Below are 23,629 nucleotides of genomic sequence, written 5' to 3'. Positions count from 1 at the left end.
CACCGAGGGCGCATGCGCGAGGGCTGCGACCGCGACTCAGTCTCCACGGAGCCTGGGCGGGAGTAGCGGGTGGGCCCAGTGGAGCCGCCGAACTTCCGGAACTCAGCCGCGACCCCTTCCCAGCTTCCCGTCCGCTCCGCCGCAGCGATTGTCTCGGTGGGTTGATTCGGCACAAACCGCCCGACCCAGGGGCTGGTGCGCGTGTGGAAGGGGAAGCACTCCCCTCGTGGTCGCCTGGAGGTGCGCTGGAGGAGGGGGTGAAGTATCCAGGGACTCGAGGTCCGCTGTGGGAATGATCCACGAACTGCTCTTGGCTCTGAGCGGGTACCCTGGGTCTATTTTCACCTGGAACAAGCGGAGTGGCCTGCAGGTACTGTTCGGCGCAGAGCGCGGGAACCAGGGAGTGCAGGAGCGGCGGACCTGAGTCAGCACCTGGGGGACTAGGCTGAGGGACCTAGCGGGAGGGGCTTCCAGGGCTGGGGGCGTGTCCCTGGACAGGTGACTGGAGGGCAGCCCCTTAGGGTCAAGGCTGATGCGACACCTAGAGAGGCTGGGCCTAGGCTAGAAAACGGAGGGCAGACCTCGAAGAGCCCCGCCTGTGGCGGGGCGAGGAAAGGGCCAGAGGTCCAGGTGTCTGAGTGACAGTTGCTGGGGAATGATTTAGAAGTGTGGGAGGTACTTTCTCCTATTTATTTTCACACGTGCATTGTTTGAGTTTTCAAGGACTGGGCCAAATACACAGCTCCCGAACACTTGGTAAGCGCTCAGTAAAGTTTGTTGAATGAAAAAATGAAATCGAGAGCCTGCGGTGTTTCCCTCATTACTCCTTTACCAGGAAATTTCTGCACTAGGTAAAGCACTTAGTAGAGGGCCTTTGTGTAACCAGGAATGTATGATGTTCCGTATGCATTATCTTATTTAATCCTCACAACCATCTATATCCATTTTACAGGTTAACCTAGGTTTAGAATGTTAAATAACTATCGGGGTCACATAGCTAGTAATTAACAGAGCTTAGTTTTGAACCCAGGTCTGTCTGGCTTCAGTATTTGAAGTACTCTTACCTGCTTCTGCTTCCAGTAATGTTATCTAATGCTCTCAATAATTTAGTCATTTAGGTATTGTTTCTACTAGTTACCAAATGAGCAAACTGAAGCTCAGAGAACTTTATGCTCGCCAGTCCTGGTAGTGATCACCAAGACACGCCTATTCTTAGAAGAATTGGCAAATAGACTGTGGAAGAGCAGAAAAGGTACATTCTTAGTCTATAAAACCTATCAATCAAACAGATTCGTTATTATTTATGAATGTGTATTTGGAGTTTGAGAGTTTAGGTGAATTTTTGAAAAAAATAGGTGGAGATTTGTGTGGTGGGGTTTGAATTATCTTTCACCTGTAGATCTTTGAAGACTAATTCAATATTTCACTTTTCTCCATAGAGCTTAGTACAATGTCAGGCATATAGGAGGACAGTATTCAGGAAGTATGTGGGTGCCTGATGGTCCAAAATAAAAAGAGATAACACAGTACAGGAAAGATAGCTAGGGAGGGGGTGGGGGAGACAGCAACAAGTAATTCATCTTTTCCCTTCCTTTGTTTCTTATGAAAAATTTCTCAATCAGGTATTGTCTACCTTTTCATCCTTAAGGTCTCAGCTTTAAAGTCACTTTGTCAGAAAAACTTTCTCTGAGCACATCTTTAAATTAAGCATCCTCCCCTGATGCCATTATTCTCCATCAACTTGTTTATTTCCCTAATAGGATTTGTCACAGTTCATAATGTATCGTTGTTACCTGTTTTTAGCCTTTCTCCCACATAGATTGCCCCTGGGAGCGAAGACCACAGTGGTCTTCTTCATTCGTCTACCTGGAGCACCTAGCACAGTTACTGCCACATAGCAGGTGTTTAGGTATTGATGGAAGGAAAGAAGACAAAGACAGCAAGTATTACATACTTTCTGCAGAGCAGTGTCTTTTACACTTGAATAAAGGGAAAAGTTGTCATGAGTGCCAAGTGTTGAGGAAAATTATTTTATTATATTGAATATGTATATACATAAGCTAGTTATAAACTCAAGCATAATGCTCTTAGAAAATTATAAAATCAAATATTTTTATAAATTAAAAGTAAAACGACCAAATCAATAAATTCAAATGACCATTATTTTAATGCAGGATTTCTCAGCCTGTTCATATAACTATGTTATATAGAATGGTATCAGTAACTTCAAGATATTGTGTGCTGTTTCAGAGTAATTAGATATTGAAACTCTGCCAACAAGAAACACTCAAGTGCCAATTTTAATAGTAGTATCACTTGATAACTGGTAGGGCTGTCTTGTTAATAATATAAAATTGCTTATGTGTGTTGAGCACTGGCTGTGTGCTTGGGACATGTGCTTTACACATGTATTAACTTATTTAATCCTCACAGTTATTTTCTTCAGTTTATAGGTATGAAAACTGAGGCACCGATAGGTATAGTAACTTGCCTAAGCTTTCAAGCAAGTAAAGGCAACTCAGGGATTCAAACCCAGGCAGTCAGGCTCCAGAGACCAGGTTCTTAAGCACCGTGTTGTGCAACCTCTTAAGTTACTAACTTGAAGAAGTGATTAGCATTGTGTCATTAAAATCTACATTAATTGGATTCCTAATCAATTTTCTATGGACTCGATAATAGAAAAATTTGTCTTTGCCTATTTGTTACCACATTTACTGTCATGTAAAGATGGCATCCACATATAATCCATATTATATATCCATCCATTTATAATATGCTGAGTTCCTTTGGAGCAGTAATTGCATCTGATTCTGTTCACTCTTTTGTCTGAAAGTATTAGCACAGTACCTGGGATATAGTAATGGAAATGTAAAATGTTACAGCCATTATGGAACATGGTATGGCAGTTCTTCAAAAAATTGAATAAAGGCCAGGCACAGTGGCTCACACTTGTGATCTGAGCACTTTGGGAGGGTGAGGCTAGAGGATCAGTTAATGCCAGGAGTTTGAGGCTAGCCTGCGCAGCAGAGCAAGACTCCATCTCTACAAAAAAATTTTTTTTAATTAGCCGGGCATGGTGACACATGCCTGTAGTCCTAGCTATTCTGGAGGCTGAGGTGGGAGAATTGGTTGAACCTAGGGGTTTGAGGTTACAGTGAACTATGAACCCACCACTGTATTCCAGTCTGGGTGACAGAGTGAAACTTTGTCTCTAAAAAAAAAAAAAAATTAAATTAAATATAAAATTCCCATATAATCTAGCAGTTCCACTTCAGGGTATATCCCAAAACAAGTAAAAGCAGGGACCCAACAGATATTTGTACACCCATGTTCACCGAGCATTATTCACAATAGCTGAAAGGTGGAAGCAAGTGTCAGTGCAGGGACGAATAGGTAATTGAGATGTGGTATATACATACAAGGGAATATTGTTCAGCCTTAAAAAGGAAGGAAATTCTGGCACATGCTACAACATGGATGAACTGAAATAAGCCAGTCTCAAAAGGACAAATAATGATTCCACTTTTTTTGAGACAGAGTCTCGCTCTGTTGCCTAGGCTAGAGTGCAGTGGTGCAATCTCGGCTCACTGCAATCTCTGCCTCCTGGGTTTAAGCAATTCTCGTGCCTCAGCCTCCCAAGTAGCTGGCATTACAGGCGCCCACCACTATGCCTGGCTAATTTTCATATTTTTAGTAGAGGTGGGGTTTCATCATGTTGACCAGGCTGGTCTTGAACTCCTGACCTCAGGTGATCCACCCGCCTCGGCCTCCCAAAATGCTGGGATTACAGGCGTGAGCGACTACTCCCGGCCTGAATGATTCCACTTGTATGAGGTAACTAGAGTAGTCAAAGTCAGAGACAGTAGAGTGGTGTTTGGCAGGGGCTGGATACGGAGTTTCATTTGGGGCAAACAGAAAAGTTCTGGAGATGGATGGTGTTGATGGTTGTACAACAGTGTGAATGTTCTTCATACCACTGAACTATATACTTAAAATAACTAAAATGGTAGATTTTGTTATATGTATTTTACCACAGTGTTTTTAAAAAGTTGGTTGAAGGAATATATTTTCCCACTACTTTTTTCTGCCTGAACTGCTGTGAAACCTTTATATATAGCATATTAGGCTATCATTTGGCTTTCATTTAAATTAAAAATACAAATGCAAATATGGACACTAAATTTATATGGCCAGTTATAAGGTACATTTACAGATAATAGTATGTTTAATTTCAGATTTTTACTGGAGTGAAAACTTTTATAGAGAATTTGTAAATCCTAAGAATATGTCTGAGAAACCCATAGAGTCTGCAGACCCCCGTTTGAGCAATATTGCTAAAGAAACTTAGTGGCAACCAGGTCAAAACCCCCATATCCTTATAGACCATCCCTAGAAGATTGCTTAAGAAGTAGGTAATAGCAGCTGCTTCTGGGGTGGTTGACTTATTTTCAATGTACACCATTTTGTATTGTTTAAATTATTTAGCGTGTGTTACCTATTTTAAGAAGCAAATAATTGGGTCAGGGATAGGGAACCCCTTTGAAGTGGTTTGGAAATACATTGTTATCCAGAACTTAACACCTTTAAGTGGACATCTTGAGAAAGAAAACGGTAAGTGTGTAGTATGAAGCATTTGAAGCACCTGAAAGTTGAGGCAGTGACTGGCAGTGTTTTCGGCAGTGTTCATCTTCCCACAGGTATCACAGGACTTCCCTTTCCTCCACCCCAGTGAGACCAGTGTCCTGAATCGACTCTGCCGGCTCGGCACAGACTATATTCGCTTCACTGAGTTCATTGAACAGTACACGGGCCATGTGCAGCAACAGGTGGGTCCTGTGCTCGGTGGGTGCATACCTCTAGAGGGCAGGAGCTGTGTCAGGCTTTCAGTGAATTTATCGGTAATTCATGTGAAATAAGTAATGGATTTCTCATCGCTGGAAATATTCAAGTGAAGGCAAGGCCTCTAATTGGTTTGTTTATAGAACTCTGAAAAGAAACAAGCCTGATGATGTCTTTCTCAGGTTTCAGGGCCTGAGCTGAGAAGTTGGCTTCTGTTTGTTTGATTTCAGGATCACCATCCATCTCAGCAGGGCCAAGGTGGGTTACATGGAATCTACCTGAGGGCCTTCTGCACAGGGCTGGATTCTGTTTTGCAGCCTTATCGCCAAGCACTGCTTGATTTGGAACAAGAGGTAAGAAGGAGGAGATATAGGAAACACCTCTGGGATAGTAGATTAGGGCATGTTCTTGAATCTGAAATGCCCTTTGGTAAGGTCAGGTAGTTAAGAGTGAGCAATTTCCTATGTGGCTAGAAGGGACAGTGTTCTCTCAGTGATTGCCCAGCCTGTGATCAGAGTGGCTTACAGATCATGGCAAAGACTCTTTAGTGAGTTATAAGAGCCCTGGCTTGGTTTCTTTGTGGCCTGAAAATCAGGATTAATAACCTGATTAAATTATCAGTTCTCAATAGCCTAAAATTAACACTAAACCCATCATGAGATTCTCTTCTCATTTTTGTAGATCAAATAGATTTGAGATATTTTGTGTGGAGCCCTAATCACGGCTTGTTTTATTGCAGTTCCTGGGTGATCCCCATCTCTCCATATCACATGTCAACTACTCCCTAGACCAGGTATGCTGGCCAAATAACCAAATGCCTTGCAATCTGTTGATAGTGTTAGAATAATCTAATTTATGATACTATTTTTGGGAACTTTTTTCTTCTGGATTCAGCGCCTAACATTTTATATTTTGTGCATTTTGTATGCTTTACTAGATCAAAACTGTTTAAAGATTTCCAAATATAGTTAAAACTTAATGTCTGATATTAATGCTAATATTACTGCTCTATATTGACATCAGTATTAACAAGTATGCCAACCTCAGAAATAGAAACTGCTTCCCTACTGGGCATGGTGATACATGCCTCTAATCCCAGCACTTTGGGAGGCCGAGGCGGTTGGATCACTTGAGGTCAGGAGCTGGAGACCAGCCTGGCCAACATGGTGAAACCCCATCTCTACTAAACATACAAAAATTAGTCAGTTGTGGTGGTGTGCACTTGTAGTCCCAGCTAGGTGGGAGGCTGACGCATGAGAATCTCCTGAATCCAGGGGCGGAGGTTGCAGTGAGCTGGGATCCCATCACTATACTCCAGTCTGGGTGACAGAGTGAGACCCTGTCTCAAAAAAAAAAGAAAGAAAGAAAGACAGACAGAAACTGCTTCTCTCTGCTGTCCTCTTCCTATCTGCAGTGAACCTCCACATCCAGTTGCCTTAGGATACTGGATCTTGACTGTTCTTTGGTATTGCCATTTTATCTTAAGTTGAACTCTTTAGAAACAAGCATTTCCTGTGTTGATTTTTTTCCCTTACATTTGATTACATACCCTTCTAATTATTCTCTACTTTGCAGTTTCAGCTTCTTTTCCCCTCTGTGATGGTTGTAGTGGAACAAATTAAAAGTCAAAAGGTGAGAACTTTCCTTATTCCTTTTGCTTTGCTAAGCACTGAGGAAATATTACTAATTAATCTTGCTGTACATTCTTTTTCAAAGACCCTAGTTTTTAGTAGTTTTTATTTATTCATTCATCCATTCAGTATCTGCCTGGTTATCATGTTAAGTGTCAGGAATGCAAAAATATGACTCTGTCTTTTTTTTTTTTTTTTTTTTTTTGAGACGGAGTCTTGCTCTGCCACCCAGGCTGGAGTGCAGTGGCCGGATCTCAGCTCACTGCAAGCTCCGCCTCCCGGGTTTACGCCATTCTGCTGCGTCAGCCTCCCGAGTAGCTGGGACTACAGGCGCCCGCCTCGTCGCCCGGCTAGTTTTTTGTATTTTTAAGTAGAGACAGGGTTTCACCGTATTAGCCAGGATGGTCTCGGTCTCCTGACCTCGTGATCCGCCCGTCTCGGCCTCCCAAAGTGCTGGGATTACAGACTTGAGCCACCGCGCCCGGCCGACTCTGTCTTTAAACACCTCCTGGTCCAGAAGATAGAGGAAATGTTAGTAGATGTGCCCAAGAATGTTGTTGGGGTAAGAAAAAAAATGCCGTGGATGTTTGCAGGTGAGAGGAACCTGCAGTAAGAGTTTAGAACTGTTGGGTGTGAAGCAGAAAGTTAATTCTTAGGAAGAAGGTAATAGGTTTATGGTTAGTGTGCTGGCAGCTTTCTGAGAATTTTGAGATCAGTGAGTGAAAGCCAGATGTTTATTAAATAAGCCTATCCTTATCACAAGTTTTTATCAGGTATATTGAGAAGTCAGGAGACTGTCTTTCTGGGCAGAGTTAAAAATTCTGAGGAATAAATGCTTTAAGATTTCATATTAGAAGTATCTGCTGTCCTATTGAATTGGTCCACAATTGGACCAAGTGGACAAATGGATTAAACATCTTTAGTTCAAGTCTTAATTTTTTCAAGATTTTTATTTGTACCTTAGCTTATTAGGGTGTTCATTTTCATTAATATAACTAGTAAACCAGTTAATCTGCCACATTGCTTCATCATTTTTAACTGTGTAAGTGTAGAAACAAGTGCTCTGCTACATTCATGCTGTGCCAGCAGAGCCAGTAGTGGGTGCTCATTGGCCCTTCAAAGCTAATTGCCCTCATCAAATAACAACATCTAGCTTTTACTATCACTTGTTGTGTACTAGACACTGTGCTAAGTGCTTTAAATACATTATCACACACAATCCACTAAAGGGCTAAGTAGGTTAAGGGACGTGCCCAGCGTCACACAGATAGTAGTAAATGGGTTTGTATCCCAGCTCTGTTTAGCTCCAAAGAGTGTGCTCTTAACCACTAGATTAAACTATCTCCCACAATAAAAGGGGACCTTCTAGGCAAGTAGAGCTAAAGAGGACAGCATAAGGAAGCCAGGCCTAGCTGCACGTCTTGGTTGGCCTTCAGCTTCTGCTGGCTATGGGAAGGAGAGTGGAAAAGAGGGGGATTGCAGATGGATGAATCTTCCTTCCTGCCAGGATGGTGGTAGAGAAACTAGTGTACCAAGGCTCTTCAGAGTTTTTAAAAATCAGGCTGTCAAGATTCTAGGCTGGGGGCGAGAATGGAGATTGATTGCAAACAGGCACAAAGGGGCTTTTTGGAGCAATGGAAATGTTATAAACTGGATTGTGGTAATGGTTGCCCAGTGTTTGAAGTTTATTAAAAATTGTTGATCAGTATGCTTAAAACGAGTGAATTTCATGGTAAATTATACCTCAAAGTGGTAAAATTAAAAGTCTGAAGAACATAGTGGCAGAGGATTTTTGAAAAAGTGTATACCTTAGAAGTAGACTGAATTGGACCTTAACTTGAAATAAAGAGCTTTCCTTGGCTTTGGTGTTCCAACTCTAAATGATTCTGGTTGCTTTAAGTGCAGTGGTTCTCACACTTTACTGTGCATTAGAATCACCTGGAGGGCTTGTGGAACCACTGAGTGCTGGGTTCTAACCAAGAGTTTGCATGTCTAATGAGCCCCCAGGTGATGCCGCTGATGGAGGGGTGGTCCCTCTTTGAGAACCACTATATGTAAATCTTAGGAGAAAGTTTACCCCAATCTCTCCTAAATTGTGCCTCTTGGTTGAATATGGAATAAGAATTTGTCTTGCATGGACTATTAGAATGGAATCCAGTTTGACAAGGCCGTATTTTCCACAGATTCATGGTTGTCAAATCCTGGAAACAGTCTACAAACACAGCTGTGGGGGGTTGCCTCCTGTTCGAAGTGCACTGGAAAAGTAAGTCATGGCTTAACTGGGAATCGGTGGTGGAGGTGGGCGGTCAAATTATTTGAGTTCTCACATGTTTTATTTTCAGGTCATTTCAGGTTTCCCTCTTGGGAAGGTTATGACCAGGATAGAAAAAGCTCCATGAGCAGAAGAGCCCATGTAGCCTTTATTATGGCTCAGGCATTGCAAAGGGCTATAGAGTGCTGAGTGTCAAAACCAGGATTTAGCTGCCTGGATGACCTTGAGGCAGTATTTTTAAATGTTTAGATCTTGTTATCCTTGCAGAAATTCCATTACATGTGCCAGATGTTGCTTGCTATGTCTAAACATGTGTATTTGAGTAGCTGGTATTTTCAAATTGAAGGTCCTTAAAAATGTTTATGCTTTATAATCCCATGATGCCACTCTTAGGAATTTTATCCTAACAAAATTATTTAATAGAAGAAAATAACTATATACACAAACATGTTCATTGCAATGTTGTGTACTATATCAGGAAATTAGAAAATTACAGTAGAAGAAAATTTAAATAACTATATGTTCACTTGATAGACTATAAAGCCACAAAAAATATAGGTACTATCACATGCAAAATATTTTGTATAAATATGTACTGACAAGTGATACAAAATTGTATTTATCTTGTGATTGCAACTGCATAAAAATATGTGTAGAGTATGATCAAAGACTGCCTGTTTGATCTTTCCATTTCTCCATTTTCCTTATTTTAAAAAAATTGTGACATTCATTGAAAAATTATAATAGATGGTCCCTGAGGCCACTCACAGCTCTCTTTGTTTTTTCCTTTTTTCTTATTTTGTTTTAATTTTTTATACAGATGAGGTTTTGCTGTGTTGCCCAGGCTGGTCTTGAACTCCTGGGCTCAACCGATCCTCCCATGTTGGCTCCCCAAAGTGTTGGGATTACAGGTGTGAGACACCGCACCCGGACAGGCCACTCACAACTGTTAATCTCCACTCTTACCACTGCATGAGTAAACTCTCATTACAGCGGGAAACTTTCCAGAACATGCCTTAGGGACTTAATTATTCTCTATTATACTTTTGTGTATAGAATATAAAATCTTACGTAGATGATATTATATATACATGTTTGTTCTGTGTTTGCAGGGACCAAACTTTACAGACCACATACTCAGAAATGCATAAATGTAAATAGCTTCATGTGTGATCTTTTTAAAGAGAGATTCCATTCAGTTAGCATACTACAAATAACATGCTCAAGCTCTTATAATTTCTTTTTCTCCCAGCCTTTTATTTTGAAAAATTTTAAACCTACAAAAAAGTTGAAAGAAATGTATAACAAAACACTTGTAGGCCGGGCTCGGTGGCTCACACTTATAATCCCAGCACTTTGCAAGGCTGAGGCAGAGGGATCACTTGAGCCCAGGAGTTCGAGACCAACCTGGGCAACATAGCGAGACCCTGTCTGTACTAAAAATAAAAAAATTAGCCAGGTGTGGTGCCTGCCCGTAGTCCCAGCTATGGGAAGCTGAGGCAGAAGGATTGCTTTAGCCCAGGAGGTTGAGCTGAGATCTCGCCACTGTAATCCAGCCTGGATGACAGCAAGACCCTGTCTCAAAACAAAAAACAAAAAAAACCCAACCAAACGCTAGTATATCCTTCAGTTTCACCGTTTGTTAACATTTCCCACATTTGAATTCTCTTTTTCTCCTTCTATACATATATGTGAAACACACAAACTTTTTTTTGCAGAATCATTTGAAAGTAGTCACAGATATCCCAACACTTAACCCCTAAATACTTCATCTTATATCACTTTAGAAAAAAGGCATCCTTGGCTGGGCATGGTGGCACACACCTGTGTTCCTAGCACTTTGAGAGGCCAAGTTGGGTGGATAGCTTGAGCCTAGGAGACCAGCTCAGGCAACATAGTGAGACTTCATCTCTACAAATACAAAAATAAAATAAGCATGGTGCATGCCCCTGTGGGCCCAGCTACTTAGGAGGCTGAGGTGGGAGGATGGCTTGAGTCCAGGAGGTCGAAACTGCAGTGAGCCATGATTGTGCTACTGCACTCCAGCCTGGACGACAGAGTAAGACCCTGTCTCGAAAAAAAAAAAAAGAAAAAGAAAGAAAATAAAAAGGGATTTTCTTATAGAACGTCAATTCCATATCACGCCCAAGAAGCTAACATTAATTCAATAATACTATATCCAAATTTTTCTAGTTGTCCCCCAGAATTCCTTCATAGCTATTCTTCTTTTTTTTTTTTTTGCTGTCCAGGATCCAATCAGTGTTCACATACTACATTTTGTTCTCACGTCTTTTCAGTCTCTTTTAATTTGGAACCATCCCCCTTGCCTTTCGTTGCTCTTGGTGTTTTGGATGACGCCGACGTTTTAAGAGTCCTGACCAGCTGTCCTGTATAATGTTCCACAATCTGGATTTGTTGTTTCCCTATGATTAGATCTGGATTAAACTTTTTTGGCAAGAATACTATGTAGGTGGTATTATTTCCCATTACATCATATTAGAAGGCACAGAAAGTAAGTTTATCTCATGACTGATGTGCAGTTGGATCGCTTGGCTTAGGTGTTTTCATCACGTACTGCTCCATTGTAGAGGTACATTTTCCCCTTTTAATTAATACACTATCTGGTGGATGATCCTTCGAGACCATCTGAATATCCTGTTCCCCAAAAACCATTCTGCATTTTGTTTTAGTTTCTGAATTTTGCTAGATAATAATTTTTCATGTATACCTGGCCCTCATGCATTGATGCTCTCTCCCTATGTGATTCCAACAAAAATAAAACAAATTTAATACTGTGGTAGCCAAAAAGAGACTCCATTAAGTCCATTTTAAAAATTTTTTATTATTTTTATTTTTTATTGCTATCAAACAGTTGTACATATTTAGTATCCATCAGTTTTGAAAATTACATAAAAGAAGGGAAGAAAATGTCTTCCCTAAAATAATATCAGCACATATACTGAACATTTTAGATTTCATTATGTAGGCTGCAAATATGGAAATTCAGTGAGTTAGTTCACCCACATTTAAATTAAAATAGCACAATTATTTTTAACTTAATTGGTTATTTCCCTTATGACTCATCAAACTCTCAGACCTCTGTTTATCCTGTAACAGTTTAAAGCATGACTTCTAAGCCTCTTACTTTCCGCTCTGCCCAGAATCCTGGCCATTTGTCATGGGGTCATGTATAAACAACTCTCAGCCTGGATGCTCCACGGACTCCTCTTGGACCAGCATGAAGAATTCTTTATCAAACAGGGTCCATCTTCTGGTAATGTCAGTGCTCAGCCAGAAGAGGACGAGGAGGATCTGGGCATTGGGGGACTGACAGGAAAACAACTGAGAGAACTCCAGGACTTGGTGAGAGCCCAAAAAGCAGCCAGCACCCTCCTGCCAGGAGTCAGAAAAGTGTGCAGCCAAATGATCTTCTGGTGATCCCTTCTTAGCTCATAGCTGAGCACCTTCCATCAATTCTTTGGATGTAAACATTTGGCTTTGTCTTAACTAGTGTGAGACTATAAAATAGAAAATATGTTTGTGAGATTCTTTTTGTTTCTCCTTTTCCAATATATGCATTTAAGAGAGTATAAGTCTTACTTATATGGATATAGCTACTCTAATGGAATAGCTAGCTGCGTTTTAGATTTTAAATATAGTTTGGAGTTTTTTTCTTTTTTTTTTTTGAGACAGATTCTCACCTGTTGCCCAGGCTGGAGTGCAATGGCACAATCTTGGCTCACTGCAGCCGCTGCCTCCCAGGTTCAAGCAATTCTCCTGCCTCAGCCTGCCAAGTACCTGGGACCAGGCGTGTGCCACCACGCCTGGCTAATTTTCATGTTTTTTATTTTCAGATTTTTAGTAGAGACGAAGTTCTGTCATGTTGGCCAGGCTGGTCTCGAACGCCTGACCTCAGGTGATCCACCCGCCTCAGATTCCCAAAGTGCTGGGATTACAGGCGTGAGCCACCGCACCCAGCCATTTGGTGTTTTGATTAGACTCCTCAAAGTCTAATCTTATTAGATTGTCCATATTCATCCACCATCCATTCATTCATTTATCCTGTGGTAGTATTTCATTGAATGCCTGTTATGTGCCAGGCATTGTTCTAGGTGATACAAATAAAAAGTAGTAGTCTCTGTCCCTGAGGAGCTCATGGCTTAGGGGAAGATATGTAGAAAAGTAAACAGTTACATTACAGTGTACTAAGTGCTCTGAAAAGACTAAATATGGGTATTCTTGGAACATGGTCATGGGATAGGGTCTTGGAGTGACTAGAGAAGGCTTCTCAGTGGAAGGTATGTCTAAATTGCAAAGAGTTTGGGAGGAGTGATCAAGAGATATCCAGGCAGAAGGAATGATCTGTGTAAAGGTACAGGGGCCATTAAGGACGTGGTTCATTTAGGGAAACAGTAGTAATTCAATTGAAATGGTCAAGTAAAGGCTGAAGTAAAATATTATAAGAGATGGTGTGAGGGAGAGGTGGTACTTGAAACTTTTAAGTTGTTACTTGACAAAACTTGAGTTAAGCAGAGGCAAGATCACAAAGGTGCATGTAAACAGTAGAAATGAATTTGTACTTGAACCTGAAAAGAGTTGGGGGCTATTGAATTTTAAGCAAGTGGGTACCACAGTCAAGCTTCATGATAAATCACTGTGGATGCTGTATGGGGAATCATTTTTTAAAAATCAAGATTAGAGGCAGGTCAACCAGTTAAGAGAGTGTTGGGGAGACTTAGGTGAAAATAATAGTCCCCTAAACCAAAGATACTAACATTGAATATGAAAAAAGAGTAAAGAGGTGTGAGAGATGTTTAGAAGGTGGAATCGATAGGCCTAGTGAGTGCTTGGAAATGAGTCAAGAGGGAAGAATCATTGATGATACCCAGGTTTCTGCCTTCAGCAACTGGGCAAGTAGTCATGATAGGGGTGTATACTGCTGGTATGCGGGGAAGAAGATGGGTCTAATGGCCGGCATGTTGAGTTTGAGGAACTTGTGGGAAATGTTCAGTGGGCTGAACCTGGGGCTCATGAGAGCACTCCAGCTTGCTCTAAATCTACCTATGGAATCATCAGCATGGAGCTTGGAGATTTTTAATCTGGGGCCCTTGGGTGGCTTCAGAAGGTTCATGAAATGTGATATTTCTGTACATTTGTCTGGAAGGTCCATAGCTTTTATGATTGCAGAGAAGTCTGTGACCTAAAAATTAAAACTATCTGTTCCACTGATCAGTCACAGAAGACGATGTGATTGTATAAGGAGTGTAGGCTGAGAGGAAAAGACAGTCTGGGACAGTGCCCTAAGGAGCACCAGCAGAGCAGACAGAGAGAGAAGGCCTGGAAAACAAAAAAGACCACCTCTTTCATTGTATAAGTAAGGAAGCTGGTCAACTGTGCAAGTTTTTACTCAGTAGTAAAGGCAGAGTGAAGGCCCAAGTCCCAGTATTTAAAAAGCCACTCTTATTTCCACCATGCCACTCTGCTGCCTGAAGATGAAATACGTCTCTCCAAAACGGGTGGTTTGAGAACTGTGCAACACCAGATTTGAAGTCCCTGCGTCTTTACTTTAAATCATGGGTTGGGAGAGTTACTAGATATTTTCGTGTTTTCCTTTTCTTGCTTCATACTTCATCTTGATGTGTCCTCTCTCCTTGACTAGCGCCTGATTGAGGAAGAGAACATGCTGGCACCATCTCTGAAGCAGTTTTCCCTACGAGTGGAGATTTTGCCATCCTACATTCCAGTGAGGGTTGCTGAAAAAATCCTATTTGTTGGAGAATCTGTCCAGATGTTTGAGAATCAAAATGTGAACCTGACTAGAAAAGGTAGAAATCTCCTTGTCCAATGTACCGCACCCTCAAACGCTCTTCTTCCTTAACACTGTGTGGCCCCCCAGCATGCCTGGTCAGAACCGAGTGGTCGATAATATTCCTATCCTGAGATTGTAGCAGAATCATGACATTTGTCTGAGAAGCAGGTGAAGTTGCTGCCCCACCGAGATTAGCCCTCCCCAGAAAACCCTGACTGTCCTGGATATTCTCTGTCCTCTTTGACGGTGCCTTCCTATTTTGCAGGATCCATTTTGAAAAACCAGGAAGACACTTTTGCTGCAGAGCTGCACCGTCTCAAGCAGCAGCCGCTCTTCAGCTTGGTGGACTTTGAACAGGTGGTGGATCGCATTCGCAGCACTGTGGCTGAGGTTCGTGTTTCATCATATATGTGTGTATATATATATATTATATATGTATGTTTTTCTTTTTTTAGAAAAATTTAGACTAGTTCCCTAGAAATTGAGTTACTTGGTCAGGTGCAGTGGCTCACGCCTGTAGTCTCAACACTTTGGGAGGCCAAGGCAAGTGGATCACCTGAGGTCAGGAGTTCAAAACCAGCCTGGCCAACACGGTGAAACCCTGTCTCTACTAAAAATACAAAAATTAGTCGGATGTGGTGGCGGGCGCCTGTAATCCCAGCTACTTAGGAGGCTGAGGCAGGAGAATCGCTTGAACCTGGGAGGTGTAGGTTGCTGTTAGCTGAGATCACGCCATTGTACTCCAGCCTGGGCGACAGAGCAAGACTCTGTCTCAGAAAAAAAAAAAAAAAGAAAGAAAGAAAGTGAGTTACTTGACTTTTGTTTTTTTCTTGATGTGCTAAGAACCGAGCTTGGAAAGAGCTGTTGCAGAGAGTTGAAGGCAGGAAGCAGAAAAAGAAAAGCCTCAGTTTTCATTAACAGAGGCAGAACTGCCTTCCCATTTTCCTATCTAACTAAAAGACAGGTGGATTTTAGTTGGTTAGTTAGTTGAATAAAGGGGAGGTCTTGGTTTAAATTTTGAAAATCAGCATTTTGGATCTGTCTCTATTGTTTGCAATAACTCCTAGGAATCAACTAATTCTGACTAAATTTAGTGTCTTTCTTGTAGTTTAGTATGGCTTATAACTTGTACTTTCATTTAAATACACAATCGTCTTATGAGGAAAGCAGAACAAATATGATTTCCTCATTCTTATAAATGGAGCAAACACTCAGCAAGCTGCCTTGTCTGGCTTGTCTGGTGTGGCACAGTGAGTTGCCATAGTGAAGTCAGTGCCAGGCCTCCGACTCCTGGAGCGCAGTCTTCTTCATTTTGAATTGTGCTGCTGCCACCAACTTAAATTGTGACCAGTAAGTTTTCAAAGGAGCATATATGTTCTGTGGCTTATATTAACATTTGTCTCATGGATGTGTGATAACATGAAATGAGACATTTAGTCAACTGCGTTGTTAACTATATTCATGGCTTTCAACATTGGCTAAGCATAGGATCGCATGAGAAAGTTTTAGTTTTTATTTTTTTTATGGAGTCTTGTTCTGTTGCCCAGGCTGGAGTGCACTGGCATGATCTCGGCTCACTGCAACCTCTGCCTCCCAAGTTCAAGCAATTCTCCTGCCTCAGCCCCCCGCAAGTAGCTGGGATTACAGGCACATATCACCATGCCCTGCTAATTTTTGTATTTTTAGTAGAGATGGGGTTTCACCATGTTGGCCATGCTGGTCTGAAACTCGTGAGCTCAAGTGATCCTCCCACCTCAGCCTCCCAAAGTTCTGGGATTACAGGCGTGAGCCACCACGCCCGGCCCACATGAGGAAATTTTAAAACCTGCACTTGCACCAAGTCCTTACTTCCAGACGTTCTAATTCGTAGGTCAGTAGAGGGTTGGTACTTTTATTTTATTTTGTTTTATTTTCGAGACAGGGTCTTGCTTTGTCGCCCAGGCTGGAGTGCAGTGGAGTGATCATGGCTCACTACAACCTCCGCCTCCCGGATTGAAGCAATTCATGTGCCTCAGCCTCCTGAGTAGCTGGGACTGCAGGCCTACACCAGCATGCCTGGCAAACTTTTTTGTATTTTAATAGAGATGGGGGTTTCGCCATGTTGGCCAGGCTGGTCTTGAACTTTTGGGCTCAAGCGATCTTTCTGCCTTGGCCTCCTAAAGTGCTGAGATTACAGGTGTGAGCCACCACGCCCAGCAAGTACTTCTATTTAAGCAGCCAGTCCACCCACCAAAGACAAACCTCTACAGGGGATTCTGAAAATAGAGCTAAAAAGCAGTGCACTTCGCTCAGTGTCTGGAACTGCTAAGAGCATCAAATCTCCATGGGTTGGAAGCACAATCATCTATTATAAATATGGTTTCCCTTTCTAGTCACTGTCTCAAAAACTCCTGGTCATCAGAGATAGAACTGTGTTGTAGACACAGAATGTTCGATCATAAAATGGCTGTGAAATATTGTTTGATTTGATTCTTTCTGGGCAAGTAAATATCTAAATGACCCATGTTCTTGTCCTTTAAAAATTTTAAGACATTGCCTCACCCCCGTCTATAGGCCAAGGCAGATTCTAGTCTAGAGGGGTTGGTATCAGTTCCTTTCATTTTTGAAAATTGTATATTTCCGTTGCTTTATCATTTTTATTATAAATCTTTGGAAAATATAATTAATGGAGGAAAGTAAAATTGTACTGAGTGAATTATAAACAATAGGAAAATTTGTTTTTTTCTTGTGAAAGTTGGCTAGAAATTATATTCCAATTTGTAAAAATGATAAGCAAAGTGAAGCACAGACTCTTTGGAGTTTCTTAGAATTGTAGCTAATGGACTTTGGAAGGCGTTTTTGCAACAATAACAGCCTACAGCAATGAAAAGAAATGGTATGCCCTGAAGGAAAGGGGGGGAGTGTTTTGTAAATATTTGTTATATTTATCCCTTTTGGGATTCTTTCTCTCCTGTAAAAAATTTTTCCTTTTTTTTTTTTTTTTTTTTTTTTTTTTTTGAGACGGAGTCTCGCTCTGCCGCCCAGGCTAGAGTGCAGTGGCCGGATCTCGGCTCACTGCAAGCTCTACCTCCCGGGTTTATGCCATTCTCCTGCCTCAGTCTCCCGAGTAGCTGGGACTACAGGCGCCCGCCACCTCGCCCGGCTAGTTTTTTGTATTTTTTTAGTAGAGACGGGGTTTCACCCTGTTAGCCAGGATGGTCTCGATCTCCTGACCTCGTGATCCGCCCGTCTCGGCCTCCCAAAGTGCTGGGATTACAGGCTTGAGCCACCGCGCCCGGCCAAAAAATTTTTCCTTTAAAGTGTGTATACTGCGCCGGGCGCGGTGGCTCACGCCTGTAATCCCAGCACTTTGGGAGGCCGAGACGGGCGGATCACAAGATCAGGAGATTGAGACCATGGTGAAACCCCGTCTCTACTAAAAATGCAAAAAATTAGCCGGGCGCGGTGGCGGGCGCCTGTAGTCCCATCTACTCAGGAGGCTGAGGCAGGAGAATGGCGTGAACCCGGGAGGCGGAGCTTGCAGTGAGCCGAGATCACGCCACTGCACTCCAGCCTGGGCGACAGAGCGAGACTCCATCTCAAAAATAAATAAATAAATAAATAAATAAATAATAAAGTGTGTATACTGTGTAAACCTATTTCTGTAAAGTTCAAACACAGGCAAAGTGAACCTGGCGCTAGATGTCAGGACTGTATTTGCCTCTGAGTCAGTGGGAGGGGCATGAGTGGGGCCTCTAGGATGCTGGAACACTCAGTTGGTTCCATTTCTTGATCTGGGTGCTGGTAATACAGGTGTTCAATTTGTAAAAATCTTCAAGCTGTGAACTTATGACTTATACTTTTCTGTATGTATTTTAGTACTTAAACAAAAAGGTTTTAAAAATGCTGAAGTACTTAATAGTTTTTATTTTAATTATGTCTTTTGTTAGCTTTTACTGCTTACATAGAGAAATGGTGGTATTACTTTTTGTAGGTTAATCTTATACCTTGCAACTCATTGAACTCTTTTTGGTTCTAATAGTCTGATTATATCAGTTGTTCTAAGCAGATGACCATACCATCTGCAAATGAGAGAACTTTCCTTCTATTTTTATGACTACTTTTTGAGATGGGGTCTTGCTGTGTTGCCCAGGCTGGTCTTGAACTCCTCGGCTCAGGTGGTCCTTCTGTGAGCCACCATAGCCAGTCCAGAGGTTTTTATCATAAGTAAATGTTGAATTTTATCAAGTGCTCTTTCTGTATCAATTAAGGTTCAGTTTCTTGCTCTGGGTTATTTTTCTCGTTTAGTCTATTTATATGATAAATTTCTGGTTAGATTTGGAGATGCTGGTTCTTCCTGAGATAAACACTACTTGATTGTGATGTGTTACATCTGTAATCACTAGTTGTATTAGTCTGTTCTCGTGCTGCTAATAAAGACATACCCAAGACTGGGGAATTTGTAAAGGAAAGTGGTTTAATGAACTCACAGTTCCACATAGATGGGGAGGCCTCACAGTCATGGCTGAAGACGAATGAGGAGCATAGTCAGGTCTTACGTGGCAGCAGGCAAGAGAGCTTGTGTAGGGGGACTCCCCTTTATAAAATACTATAAAAAAATAAAAAATATAATTTATTATAAAATAAATCACCCCTTTATAAGAGTGATTCATTCCCTCTCAGAAGAACAGCATGAGAAAGACCACCCCCATGATTCAATCACCTCCCACCGGCTTCCTCCCACGACACGTGGGAATTATGGAAGCTACAATTCAAGATGAGGTTTGGGTGGGGCACAGCCACACCGTGTCACCAACGAAATAAGACTGTACCCTTCTTTCCCTGTATTTTGCTTATGTGGTTTTGGAATAAAGACTCTACAGTCCTTATAAAATGGGCTAGTTGGGTTTTGTTCTTTTTCTATTTTTTTAAGAACAGTTTATATAAGACAGGAATTCTTACTGAAAATTTGAATTTACCTGAAAAATAATCTAAGCTAGATATTTTTAGGAGGGAAAACTTAACTAGTTCAGTGTATTTAAAACCTATTGACATAAAAGAGTTATTTCTTGTATTAATTTTGGTATTTTCTAGGAATTTACCCATTTCATCTAGATTTAATTTTTAAAAATCTGTAGTCATTTATGTTTTATTTATTTAGAATTTCTTTTTATTGTTTAGTCTTATCAGTGTTTTCAAAGAACAAGCTTTTGTTTTTATCCTTTTTTCTTTTTCTTTTTCTTTTTTTTTTTTTTTTTTCTTTTTTTTTTGAGACAGAGTCTCACTGTGGCCCAGGCCGTAGTGCATTGATGCAATCTTAGCTCACTGCAGCCTCCACCTCCCAGGTTCAAGGGATTCTCCCACCTCAGCTCCTGAGTAGCTGGGATTACAAGCCACAACATCCAGCTAATTTTTGTATTTTTAGTACAGATGGGGTTTCACCATGTTGGCCAGGCTGGTCTTGAACTCCTGACCTCAAGTGATCCACCCACCTCGGCTTCTCAAAGTGCTGGGATTACAGGCGTGAGCCACTGGGCCTGGCTTTTTCTTTAATTTAAAAAAAATTTTAGAGACAGCTTCTCGCTCTGTCACCCAAGCTGGAGAGCAGTGGTGCAATCATGAGTCACTGCAGCTCAACTTCCAGGCTCAATAGGTTTCCCATCTCAGCCTCCCAAGTAGCTGGGACTAGAGGTGCGTGCCACCATGCCTGGCTAATTCTTTTTGTTTGTTTGTTTGTTTGTTTGTTTGAGATACAGCCTTACTCTTCTTACTCTGTTGCCCAGGCTAGAGTGCAGTGGTGTAATCCTAGCTCACTGCAGCCTCCAATTCCTGGGCTCAAGCGATCCTCCCTTCTGCCTCAGCCTCCCAAAGTGCAGGGATTAGATGCATGAGCCACAGCACCTGGCCTTTCATTTTCTTTTTTTTCCCAGAGATGGGGTCTTGTTCTGTCTCCCAGGCTGGAGTGCAGTGTTGTGATCATAGCTCACTGTAATCTTGAACGCTTAGGGTAAAGCAATCCTCCTGCCTCAGCCTCCTGAATAGCTAGGACTACAGGTGCAAATCACCATGCCCTGCTAACTTTTAAACTTTTTGTAGAGACGGAGTCTCAGTATGTTGCCCAGGCTGGTCTAGAACTCTTGGCTTCAAGCAGTCATCCCACCTCAGTCTCCCAAAGTGCTGGGATTATAGGTGTGAGCCACCACGCCCCAGCACTACAGTTTTGACCTGTTTCATTTCTGACCTGGGCCAGTTCACCCATCCTTAGGCAACCTGGTGGTCCCCCACTCCCAGGTGGTTGCTGTACTGATGCCGAATTCATTGTGGACACCTAATTGGTGTAGCACACCACGCTCAGAATTCCTAGACTCAAGTGAAACTTCTGCCTCAGCCCCCCGAGGAACTGGGCCTGTAGGCATGTGCCACTGTGCCCACCAGGCTTTTTCTTTTTTTAATTTTATTTTTTAAATATATATTTTGGGGTCAGGTGCAGTGGCTAACGCCTGTAATTCCAGCACTTTGGGAGGCCGAAGCAGGCGGATCACTTGAGGTCAGGAGTTTGACACCAGCCTGGCCAATGTGGCGAAACCCTGTCCCTACTAAAATAAACTACAAAAATTAGCCAGGTGCGGTGGTGCACGCCTATAGTCCCAGCTACTCGGGAGGCTGAAGCAGGAGAATTGCTTGAACCTGGGAGGCAGAGGTTGCAGCGAGCTGAGATGGCGCCACTGCATTCCAGCCTGGGCAGCAGAGTGACACTCCATCTCAAAATAAAATAAAATAAAATAAGAGATATATACACACACACACATATATATGTATATTTTGTTTGAATTCTCTGTTTCATTGATATCTGCCTTTTTCTTTATTATTTTCTTCCTTCGTGTTTTTTTTTTAGTTACTCTTTCCCAGGTTGAAAGCTTGACTCCTTTATTTTTGACCTGTGTTTTCTGAGAAATATATATAAAACTTTACATATTGTTTTGACTGTGTCTCACAAGTTTTTGGCATGTAGTGTTTTCATTATATTCTATATAATTCTAATTAATTTTGTTTATGATTTTTTAACCAAGGAATTTATTGTTTTAATTTTAATTTTATTGCATTATAGTTTGAGAACATGGTCTGTAAGATATTTCTTTGGAATCTATTGCAGGTTTCTTTATGGACTAATACAGGGTCTGGTTTCTGTTTTTAGCTGTCCTGCATGTGCCTGGAGAATGTATATTCTGTGTCGAGTGTAGACTTCTACGTATGTTCTAATTGTACATTTTGAGGATACCTGTGAAGCATGCGCGTATTTATAATAAATGTTGTGCTTTTCCTTTTATTATACATATGTCCTCTGTATCACCTATGATATATATATATATAAAATACTCTTTTTTTTTTTTGAGACAAAATCTCACTCTGTTGCCCAGGCTGGAGTGCAGTGGCGCGATCTCGTCTCACTGCAACCTCTGCCTCCCGGGTTCAGGCAATGCTCCTGCCTCAGCCTCCGGAGCAGCTGGGACTACAGGCTCCCGCCACCACATCCAGCCAATTTTTTGTGTTTTTAGTAGAGATGGGGTTTCACCATGTTAGCCAGGCTGGTCTCGATCTCCTGACCTCGTGATCCGCCCGCCTTGGCCTCCCAAAGTACTGGGATTTCCCATTGTCTTTTTCATTTGCATGCCTGTAATGACTAGTGAGGTTGAACATTTTTTCATGTGCCTCTTTGCCCATTTTGTATTGGATTTTTGTTTTCTTGTTGTTGAATTTTGAGAGTCCTTCATGTATTCTGAATTTAAGTTCTTTAAGAGGTATGTGACTTACAAATATTTTCTCACTATTTTTTTTTTTGAGATGGAGTCTTACCCTGTTGCCCAGGCTGGAGTGCAGTGGCGTGGTCTCGGCTCACTGCAAGCTCTGCCTCCCACGTTCAAGTGATTCTTCTGCTTCTGCTTCCCAAGTAGCTGGGACTACAGGTGCCTGCCACCACGCCCGGCTAATTTTTGTACTTTTAATAGAGATGGGGTTTCACCGTGTTAGCCAGGATGGTCTCAGACTCCTAACTTTGTGATCCACCCGCCTCGGCCTCCCTAAGTGCTAGGATTACAGGCATGAGACACCGTGCCCGGCCTATTTTCTCACAGTTTATGACTTGCCCCAGAAGTTGTTAATTTTGATGAAATCCAGTTTACCTTTTTTTTTTTTTTCTTTTATGGATCATGGTTTTGGTGTTATGTCTAAGAACTCTGCCTAACTCAAGGATATAAAGATTTTCTCTTCTGTTTTCTTCCAGAAATTTTATAGTTTTCAGTTTTATACCCAGGTCTATGATTGATATGCTTGGATCTGTGTCCCCACCAAAATTTCTTGAGTTGTAATCCCCAGTGTTGGAGGTAGGGCGAGGTGGGGCATGATGGGAGATGATTGGATCATGAGGCAGTTTCTCATGAATGGTTTAGCACCATTCCCCTTGGTACTGTCCTCACGATAGTAAGTTCTCGTGAGATCTGGTTGTTTAAATGTGTGCAGCACCTCCCCCTTGCTCTCTCTTGCTCGTACTCCTGTCATGTGAGATGCCTTTGCCTTCTGCCATGACTGTAAGTTTCCTGAGGCCTCCCTAGAAGCCAAGCAGAAGCCACTATGTTTCCCGTACAGCCTGTAGAACTGTGAGCAACTAAACCTCTTTTCTTTTTTTTTTTTGAGACGGAGTCTCGCTCTGTCGCCCAGGCTGGAGTGCAGTGGCCGGATCTCAGCTCACGGCAAGCTCCGCCTCCCGGGTTTACGCCATTCTCCTGCCTCAGCCTCCCGAGTAGCTGGGACTACAGGCGCCCGCCACCTCGCCCAGCTAGCTTTTTTTGTATTTTTTAGTAGAGACGGGGTTTCACCGTGTTAGCCAGGATGGTCTCGAACTCCTGACCTCGTGATCCACCCGTCTCGGCCTCCCAAAGTCCTGGGATTACAGGCTTGAGCCACCGCGCCCGGCCAACCTCTTTTCTTTATAATGACCCAGTCTAAGGTATTCTTTACAGCAGTGGGAGAACGGAATAATACATTGATCCTTTTGAGTGAATTTTTCTGTGTGGGGCAAGGTATAGTCTTCTTTTAATACAT

General features: G+C 42.0%; 1 protein-coding gene across 5 annotated transcripts in view; it reads left to right on the top strand.

The window, feature by feature from the left end:
• The first annotated feature begins 1 nt into the window (after position 1).
• TUBGCP4 (tubulin gamma complex associated protein 4) overlaps positions 2–23,629 on the top strand; it is a 39,448-nt gene continuing 15,820 nt past the window's right edge. For 3 of the 5 annotated variants that reach the window (XM_033190358.1, XM_033190361.1, XM_033190357.1), the window contains exons 1-10: positions 7–370; positions 724–756; positions 4,698–4,826; positions 5,070–5,192; positions 5,579–5,632; positions 6,415–6,471; positions 8,654–8,733; positions 11,904–12,105; positions 14,402–14,567; positions 14,817–14,941. In XM_033190358.1, coding sequence (XP_033046249.1) covers positions 293–370; positions 724–756; positions 4,698–4,826; positions 5,070–5,192; positions 5,579–5,632; positions 6,415–6,471; positions 8,654–8,733; positions 11,904–12,105; positions 14,402–14,567; positions 14,817–14,941 — 1,047 coding nt within the window. In that variant the 5' untranslated portion in view covers positions 7–292. Of the gene's footprint in view, positions 371–723; positions 757–4,697; positions 4,827–5,069; positions 5,193–5,578; positions 5,633–6,414; positions 6,472–8,653; positions 8,734–11,903; positions 12,106–14,401; positions 14,568–14,816; positions 14,942–23,629 lie in introns of all 5 variants that reach the window. The other 2 variants (XM_033190359.1, XM_033190360.1) reach the window with 1 other exon arrangement.

Source organism: Trachypithecus francoisi, unplaced genomic scaffold (genome assembly GCF_009764315.1).
Source record: "Trachypithecus francoisi isolate TF-2019V2 unplaced genomic scaffold, Tfra_2.0 Lachesis_group3, whole genome shotgun sequence".
NCBI lineage: Eukaryota > Metazoa > Chordata > Mammalia > Primates > Cercopithecidae > Trachypithecus > Trachypithecus francoisi.
Note: the sequence above shows the minus strand (reverse complement) of the source record. Positions and strands in the feature narration are given on the sequence as shown.